The sequence below is a fragment of the Phyllostomus discolor genome, chromosome 9 (assembly GCF_004126475.2).
Source record: "Phyllostomus discolor isolate MPI-MPIP mPhyDis1 chromosome 9, mPhyDis1.pri.v3, whole genome shotgun sequence".
In the NCBI taxonomy this organism is placed as follows: Eukaryota; Metazoa; Chordata; class Mammalia; order Chiroptera; family Phyllostomidae; genus Phyllostomus; species Phyllostomus discolor.
In genome coordinates, this window is record NC_040911.2 from 84,224,644 (window position 1) to 84,234,262 (window position 9,619).

The 9,619-nt window shown below is 46.9% G+C and overlaps 1 protein-coding gene across 2 annotated transcripts; it reads right to left on the bottom strand.

Annotated features, from left to right (window-relative positions):
- Positions 1-6,372: 6,372 nt before the first annotated feature.
- On the bottom strand, positions 6,373-8,548 carry DEFB124 (defensin beta 124). Of its 2 annotated transcripts, none has more exons than XR_004899468.1 (2): positions 8,461-8,548; positions 6,373-6,583 (listed from the first exon to the last, which is right to left on the bottom strand). XR_004899468.1 is itself a non-coding variant. In XM_028523605.2 (2 exons), exons 1-2 carry the CDS (start codon positions 7,401-7,403, stop codon positions 6,426-6,428), a joined length of 222 nt encoding a protein of 73 aa, XP_028379406.2. In that variant the 5' UTR covers positions 7,404-8,378; the 3' UTR covers positions 6,373-6,425. The 2 variants fall into 2 exon arrangements, 1 of the variants encoding a protein (XP_028379406.2); XM_028523605.2 differs by lacking the exon at positions 8,461-8,548 and adding an exon at positions 7,340-8,378.
- Positions 8,549-9,619: the final 1,071 nt, after the last annotated feature.

Genomic DNA, 9,619 nt, shown 5'->3' on the forward strand with positions numbered 1-9,619 from the left:
TTGGGAGAAATATCAATACTTCATTTTCCAGGACAGTCACACATTGCATGCCACTTAGCATCCCAGGTCCCCAAACTGCTAAATTCCAGCAGGGACCCCATTAATTTTGACAATTAAAAAAAAAGTCCTGGCTGGTGTGGCTCAGTGGATTGAACACCTGCCTGAGAACCAAAGTGTTGCTGGTTTGATTCCCAGTCAGGGCACATGCCTGAGTTGCAGGCCAGGTCCCCAGGTGTGGAGCGTGATAAAAGCAACCACTCACTGATATTTCTCTGCCTTTCTCTCTTCCTTTCCTTCTCTCTAAAAATAAAATCTTTTCTAAAACAAATGCTACCAGCAAATTCCCAAAATGACCCCTAGATGGCAGTATCTCTCCTTTGCACTCCTGTCTTTCTGAACAGTATTCTTTCTGATACAAGAGATGCAGCATCACAAGCACCCACAACTTACCCAAATTCAACTACACGTGCTGAGAAAAATAAAGAGAGAGAGAAATGTAATTTTTTGGAAATTTAAAAAACTTTTTTCTCATTTTTTAAATCAACTTAGTTTTGCCTGTCTTAAGCTTCATATAAATGGAGCAATTCAGTGTGGACACATTTGTATTTGGCTTCTTTGGCTTAAGATAATGTTCTTGAGATTAATTCATGTTGTGTACCAGTAAATTATTATTGTTGTTTATTGAATAGGATTGTACTGTATGAATGCAACTCAACTTATCCATTTACTTGTTGGACCTTTGAGTTGTTTCTAGTTACAGGATGTTATAAATAAAGCTGCTATAAGCATTACTGAAGAAATCTTTGTATATACATATTTCTTCTTCAATTTATAAGTAACTCTGCAACTTTTTCCTGAAGTGGTTGTCCACGTTACATTTCCATTGTGCTGTGTGAGCAGTATCAGTCCGAATAAGCCAGCGCAGTCCCTCCTTGAGCCCGTGCCTGCTGAGCACAGATGGGAGTCGTCCCAGTTCCTGGAGCAGCAGAAGCACCTGGCAATGAAGGCGTCACACTTCCCTGTGGGATATCCACTGTGGAGAGAGATGTATTTGTCACAGAAAAGGCCGCTACCTGTAACCAATCGGTGCCTTTGCTTTGATGTGTTCCATTAACGGAGGGAAGCTTGCTGTGTATGTCAGTCTCCATCAAAGCACATTCCTGAGCAATTTTCCAGGGTAATTTGAGCCATATGTGATTGTTGCCCGGCTCTCAAACATAAATATAGTCCTGGTGCAATGAACAAGTCCACTCAACACTCTGCCATCAAAAACGCAAGTGGGAAGGATGTGAGGAGTTGCCATATCCTACCCAGAACCTCCTATGGTAACCATTATTGTAACCCCCTTGTTCTTCCCTTGTAAGCCCAAAGGGATCCATCCCCCTGATCAGCAGAATGAGGAATTCTCCTAATCTCCAACAGAAGATGATTCTGTTTCAATGCATGTGAAAAATGCATATTATATATATATATATATATATAAAATATGTCTCTAGAGAGATATCTATATATGAGTATATCTATGTATAAATATAGATACCTGTATCCATGTAGATATATTATACATACACACACATTTGTAAGTTTAAAGTATATCTATATATACATACACAGTCAAAAGTTCAGTCAAAAATTTACTGCAATCATTGACACCCCCAAAATTTAACTACTAGTAGCCTACTGTTGGCCAGAAGTCTTACCTACAACATAAATATTCGATCAATACATCTTTTGTATGTTGTAGATATTATATACTGTATTCATGCATAAAGTAAGCTAGAAAAAATGTTATTAAGACAGTCATAAGGAAGAAAAAGTATATTTACATTATTTTCAAAAATCCACGCATTGCCCTGACTGTTGGGGCTCAGTTGGTTGGGCACCACCCCACAAAGCTAAACATCACTGGTTCGATTCCTGGTCAGGGCAAATGCCTGGGTTGCAGGTTTGGTTCCAGGTTGGGGGCACAAATGAGAGGCAATTGATCGATGTTTCTCTCTCACATTGGTGTTTCTCACCCTCTCTTTCTCCCTCCCTTCCCCCCCTCTCCAAAAATAAAAAAATAATATCTTTCTAAAAATAAATAAAAATAAGAATCCACATAGAAGTGGACCTGTGCAGGTCAAATCATGTTAAGAGTCAACTGTATATTTAATTGTGCAATTATTAATTGCATAATTTTATAATTTTTAATTGCACAACTGTATAATTAGAGATTAGAGATAGAGATGGATAGATCCATCCTGACAAATATGTACTAAAAGCTAACAAGAACTATAAAACAGTGGTGAATATTTTGAAGCTTATTTGTGTTTTATTCTGCACAATGTGTTTTAAATGTATTAAGTAATAAAAATTGGGAACTTTAAAAGAAATTCCAAGAGGTATTGTAGAGCTGAAAATCTTGTGTTGGAAGAAGTATACAAAAAGTATACAGTTGGATTTCATTTTATTTGCAAGTCACAAAAATATATACAGTTTGATTCCATTTTATTCATGACATTTTACATAATTTTTTATCTGTGGGCACGTGTGTGTAGTGAAAGTACTGATGGTTTTTGTTTTCTTAGTTGTGCTTCTCTGTTTTCTAACTTTTCTCCAGTGGACGTGGATTACTTTTAAAATGAGGAAAAATATTATTTTAAAGCAAAGGTGAGTCTGGGAGACAAAATCAAGTGCCCGGGGACAGTGGTGGCACCCCCGTGTCCCCACTTACTGGCTGTATGATCGAGGCAACTCACTCAACTAAAAACTTCAGTTGCCTTCTGGAAAAGGAGGGGATAATATTATTACATTATACTATGAGTGATATAGTGTATGTTATTTAACTTGTTGAATTAGACGAAGTAATAATAGGTGAGTAATACCTGTTACTCACCCACACACAGGCCAGTAATAGGTGAGATGATATGCATAAAGCAGTTAGCACTTACTAAACGCTAACTGATAGGATTATTATCACTAGCTCAGCTATTCACCGACTCGTCCTGAAACAGGACATCTGAGCCCCTCTACAGAGCAAAAGTCCCTCCTCCGGTGTCCTGCACCCCCGTGCCAGGGAGCTCCCTCTCTCCCAAAGCTTCCCCTGTCCTCCCGATGCGAGACTATTGTTATACCTCAGAAAAAGCCTTGACCTGAGACCCAAAAGTGTAAGGCCACGTCCTGGCTCTGTGTCTCAGGAACTCGGTGGCCTTGGACAAGTCACTTTCCCTCTCTGGGCTCGGGAGCCTGATCTGTGAAGTATCTTGAGGAACCTTCCAACCTAGAATTGCCTTGTCTTGCTGGCATGTTACAGACAGCCTTATGGCTTCGGAGGTTGGCTGTAGACTTAGGGGAGGGTCTGCTGGGGCAGTGGGAGGAAATGACCCTTCACATGTGAGGCTTACGTTTCAGAAAACTGTCTAGTCGCGGTTGTCTTGGCTCTGCCCTCAGAAGGACAGCGGCTGCTCGGACATGATGCCCTGAGAGGGACACGGCCTCGCTTCTGTAGCATCCCGCCCAAAGCGCATACATGAATCCGATCACGAGGAGACATCAGACAAGCTCACACTGAGGACATTCCACAAAATCACTGGCCTGGGCCCCTTGCAAATGTTGACGTCATGAAAGACAGAAGAACCCTTCGAGAGCAAAAGAGATAAAAAAAAACACGGCCACTGGATGTGAGGCTTGACCCGGAGGTTTTCTTTTGCCCTGAAGGACTTTGTCAGAACAGCGGGTAAAAGCTGAAGAAGGTCTGAAGATTAGACACTAGAATTTTGTCAGCGTTAATGTCCTGATTTTTATCATTGCACTGGGTTCTATTTTTTAAAATGCCTTTGTGTTCAGGAAAAATTACTGAAGTATTTAGTTATGAAGGGATCATGTCTGCAATATTTGTTTATGTGTGTGTGTGTATATATATATGCAGAAAGAGAAAGATATGGTCATGTAAAAGAAATGATCATGTAAAATGTCAGTATTTGGAAAAACTGGATGAAAGGTCTATGGGAATTCTTTGTATTACTCATAGATTTTCTCCAAGTCCAAAATCGCGCACAGAAGGCTAGCGGCACGCCTCTCGCTCAGACGCGGCAGCGGTTGCGCACTTCACTCACCGAACACTCACACAGGCCGGGTGATCTCACCCGGCCCCACGGCCGCCCCAGTGAGAGCTGTCATTGTGCCCATTCTGCTGAGATTCCCGACATCGGACACGGGAAGTGACTGGCCCCGATCGCACGGCCTGTGGCCTGTAAGTGGCGGAGCTGGAGTGTGAACTTGAGTCTGTCTGACTCCTCAGTCCCGGAAATCATCACCGTCTTCCCTGCAGCAAGGTCACAAATTCCCTCGAACTGCGTCTGAGACTGCGCAAAGAAGACCTAGCTTCTTCTCTTTCTGTAAAACAGCTGAGAGGGGAGGGGTCAGGGGGCAGAGCTAAATTTAGTTCAATCCAGTTTAAAACTTGGTCTAATTCAACAAGTTAAATATTCTCTTGAGGTTTCTTGAGTTCAAAGAGACTTGGTCTCTGGTGTAATTGCTCTGTCTTTCAGATTCCTCCTGTCTCCTTCTGGCCCCTCTCAGCAGGCAGGCTGGGGTAAGGGTGGGAACGTTCAGTGGTCAGGTGCTACTGGCACCTGCCAGGATCTGGGTGGCATGGGCCTGTCACTGGCAGCTATGGCTGGTTGCTGGTGAGCTGGCCTGGTCTCCTGTGGACTCACTGAGGCCTAGTGGAGATACCAGACGAATGTCACCATGTGTCAGGTCTCTGTGATTCTGCGCCCGTCTCCTGTCCTGTTTCTAGGCTCCAGACAGCGTGACCACCTCACCCCAACCAGGTTGGGCCCTAAAAGAGGGCCCTGGCTCTCAGCTCAATGTCTGCACCCCGCTTCAGGATCTAAGGGGGGTTCGGAAGCAGGACTAATAGGCAGGTGCACACTTTGTTATTAAAATAATTGAATGCTTTCCTCCTGGCTGGCAAAGGGTGGCAGCCCAAGCCTGTTGGGTCTCCCTTCCTCTGTTCCAGATGCCTCTGGCATATGCCCAGGTCCCTCTCATAACAGAGACTGAAGGGTTAACACCTGGCACAGCAGGTCACCTCCAAAACTCTGCTCCAGCCCCAGGCTCATCTTCCCTCCTGATGGTAAGTATTTTGAACCTCACCATTCCTTTCCCCACCTGGCCATGCAGAGTCCGTTCTCTTACTCCCAGGCAACCCCAAACTTCTCCAAAAAGTCTCAAAGGACAGTGGACATGAGCCCCTCTGCCCTTGGAATTCCTCTCAACTTGTCCGCCACACCTGCCCCCTTCTGGGCTCAAGCCCAGGGAGGAGGGGGGCCAACTCTGAGGGTTCTCAACGCCCTTCCTCCCGAGCTCAAGTCTGTGGTGGAGGCTGGGGCAGCTACACACTTTCCCAGCCTTCCTCACGCCAGGAGTAGCCATGTGCCACAGTCTGGCCCATGGAAAGTAAGTGGAAGTCCGCTGGGGGAGCTTCCAGGGCAAGCTTTCGCTTTCTTGATCAAAGTGAAAAGCTAGCCTGTGCCAACCCTCCCCGCTTCTTGCTTTAAACAATTACATGAGGCCTGAAGTTACAAGATCCAAGAGGACCCTAGAGACACTTGCCCTGATGTGCTTGCTACCTACCTCCAGACTTCTTTTTAAGTGAGAAAAGTAGGTTCCTGCAAACTGGGTTTTCTATTTTTTCAGCCGAGCACAGTCCTGACACAGGGCAGCCAGAGTGCTTGCCTGCCTACCTGCCTCCCCGGCTGTGCTCGTGACTTCTCCCTGGCTCGCTGCTCCCGCAGGTCCTTGGGCCTGGAAGAGGCTGAGTTTCCCTCCCTCACTCCTCCCTGTTGATACAAAAACTTAGCTTTCATCAAATCCTTACTTTCCACCTGTGCAGGCTGTTAAAATGCTGACGTGGGAGATAAAGGAACATAGAAACATTCTTTCACTCTTAATCGGGTCTGCCTCCCAAGCCCCATGCATCTCATTTTCAATGCCAGAAATGTGTTTTTAACTCTATTATTATCAATTCTTATTACAATTAACTCATTATCAATTCTCATGATTATTACAGTTAACTCCTATTGTTAACTCTACCTTCTATAAAGTCCTAATCTCCTGATATTATAATTTCCCATTTTCTGGATGAGGAGACTGGGGAGGCTGATGGAAATTGAGCGATTTTTTGGGAGTTGGAGACACAGCAAAAGTGATAGAGGCAGGACCGGAACCATTTACAATGGTCATCAATGCCCACTCTCTTCAGGCACTTCACTCCCTCCACCAGCCCTCCCTCCCTCTCCCTCACACTGTGGACCACCCCACCCTCCCCTCCCTAGCCCCGGAGACTCGGGAGTAGAGGGGCATTGAGCAAACAGCAAGAGGAGATGAGGGGCAGCACGTATTTTATTGGAGAGCAAGGGTGCCAGCCCCAGAACCAGCTACACTTTCTCTGGCTTAGCGGGCACCGGAGACCTGAGTCCATAGGGGAGGCAGCAGAGGGAGCCGTCTGGGCACAGGTGCATGTAGGCTTCTTGCCTTGTGCAGTAAGTCCGGCAGGCTCCATGGCCCTTCCAGCAGCGTTTGAACTCACTTCTCCCTGTGCAGAGCATGCGGAAGAAGACTACAGGTCACAGAATGGTCCAGGGGTCCCAGGTTAGCCCCCTGACCACACAGGGCAGCCCAGGGGTCCCAGGTGAGACCACTGGTCACAGACTGAACCACAGATCCATCTGTAGGGTTCTCTACTACTTTTGATTTAGGTTTGAAATTTTCTCTAGTAAAGAGGTTTCTTTTCACCACTCACATCATTACATTATTCTCTATTCTTCCATAATAAAAAGTATTTTTAAAGCTCACCTTGTCTGTCCCTTATTCTCTCTACTTTCATGTGTATTTGAAATAAAACCTTTAAAAAATCTTATCAGAAGCCTTTCAGCTCTCCCACCACCCCCTGCACATGCCACACTCACCCCTCGCCCTGCTTTTATTCTTCTGAGCACTGTGACCACCTGCAATATCATGTTTATTTGGTTCTTTTCTGTCTCCAGTAATTAAACTATCAACTCCAAGAAAGCAGGGACCTTGCTTTCTTCCACTGCTGGGTCCCCATCAATTGTTAACAGTGCCTGGCACACGGTATATATTTCCCCAGTGAACATTTGTTGCATGAATCCCATTGTAAAGCTTAGGAAACCAAGGTGCAGGCTGATCTAACAGCTCATTCTAACCTGCCCAGAAAGCCAGTGATGGGGCCAGAATTTAAACGCTAGGCTAGGCCTCCTCTGTCTCCCAAGAGCTGAGCACCTGTGTCTCATTCACACACACACACACACACACACACACACGATGTTACCTGGTGGCACGTGCCCCAGGACCAGGAGAGACACAATGAGCAGCAGCAGCTGTGTCATGCTCATGGGGCTCCTGCAAGGCCACTGGGGACGGAACACGGAGGCAAGGAGCCAAAGGCATCCAGCCCAGCTGCCTGCAGTGCAGCCTTTATTGAGCTGCAGGTCACAGCGGGAGCGTGGGCAGCAGGAGACTTAGTGGGAGTCTGAGGCCCTGTGGTCCCGGGGATGCGGCTGGACCTCAGCCAGCTCTGTGGGGAACTGGCTGCACACACCGCCCAGACGTCGCTGAGCTCTGAAACTGAGGGCAGAGTTTCCTGAAGTGACACCTGGGTCAGAAACCGGATGGCATCTCCACCTGAGAGGGTGGGGAACGTCTTGGCTTCAGAGAGACCTGCTTCAATGCCAGCAACTCCCCAATGCCTTGTGACACCTTGGACAAGTCACTTAGCCTCTCTGAGCCCCAGGCTGTCATCTAGAAAATGATGACAAGCCCCCCTTGCAAAGCTAAATGAATGGACGATTCCCTTCCTGATGCCAAGGACATGAAACCAGATCCCACGGACCTGTTCAAACAGCATGTATCTAGGCCTGTGCTGAAAATGAGTAAGACTACCCCCCAAACAGACAGTCATGGCACCCTAGCTCACTTAGAAGATGAAACAAAATAACACAAAGCGTGGTACCCAGACCAGCAAGCAGCACCAATAAATACCAGGGGCTGGTTAAAAGCAAAACTTCTTGAGCGCTACCCGAACCTACTGAATCAAAAGCTCGGGAGTGGGTCCCAGCAAGCTGTGGTGTAAGAAGCCCACCCGCTGATTCGAACACACTGCTGATGTGTGAGAACCGCTGAGATCGTACGTGTACAGAGCCCAGAACAGTGTCTGCTGCACAGGCATGTGTGTGGCATCGTGAAGGATGAGCAGAGGAAAGGGTATTCCAGGCAGAAGAAACACAATGTGCCTGAAAGTGTGGGGTGTGCCCAGAGCAGGGAATGTGTGGGGAGGAGATTGGAAATGACCCCACAGAGGACAGTCTCTTTTTAAAACTCACACCATTATATTATTCTATATTTTTGCTTGTTTACATTTTTTCTATAATAAAAAGTTTTTTAAAAGCTCACCTTGTTCCTTATATCATTCACTCATTTTCATGTCCATTTGAAATAAAAACTTTTTAGCCCTGGCTGGTGTGGCTCAGTGGATTGAATGCCAGCCTGCAAACCAAAGGGTTGCTGGTTCGATGCCCAGTCAGGGCACATGCCTGGGTTGTGGGCTGGGTCCCCAGAAGGGATCATGCGAGAGGCAACCACACATTGATGTTTCTCTCCCTCTAGTTCTCCCTCACCTTCCCCTCTCTCTAAAAATAAATAAAATCTTTTTTTAAAAACCTTATCAGAAACCTTTCAGCTCTCCCACCACCCCACGATGCACACAGCACACTCACCCCTTGCCCTGCTTTTATTCACAATGGGCCTCGACTGTCAAGTTCAGGCTTGTGTGTTGCAGACAACGGGAAGTTTATAGCAAGGGTCTAACCTGTTTAGATTTCAGTTTTAAATGAAAAAAAAACTGAAACCTGAAGAACAGAGGTGACTTGCCTAAACTCACACAGCAGTTGGGTTGCAGAGCCCAGCCCCACACAAAGCATGACACTGTGCCACCCACCACCGGCAGCCCATCCTGTAGGTGGGCAGGGGAAGCTCAGAGGGCCAAGCCGCAGAAGGAAGCCAGGCGTGAACCGGTTCCGCTAGTGGATCAGGCTGCTGTGGGAGTTGCTCTGAGTTGGACACCCGGACCCCCTCAGCCATGACAATGAGCCCCGCCCACAGGTACAGCCTGGTCTCCGTGGGCCCCACATGCATACCTGCCCCCCCCCCCAACCCCCGCTGCTCATGACCTAACAGGAAGCAGCCTCCTCAAGAGCCCAGATCCTGGTGGACCCAGTCTCGGTGGACCGCCGAACTCAGCAGTTCCCTGAAGCCAACTTCTCTTCTATAACCAAGATCACAGGGTCTCCTTCATTCTCCTACATGCCCAGGAAGATAAAAGAATAAAAAACAGACAAACAAACATGGGATGTGATAGAAAGGGACAGTGGCAGGCTGGGAGGCAGAGACAGTGAGCCCCAGGCCCAGGTGAGCCTCAGTTCATCTTCCGCGTGGCGTCAGGGCTAAATGAGCTGCTAATCCCGGCAAAGTGCTCAGACCTCAACAGGCACAGCACAAGCCTCAGTACATATCAACCAAAGCGTGGACAGCCCTGGCTGCGGAAACGGGTGCT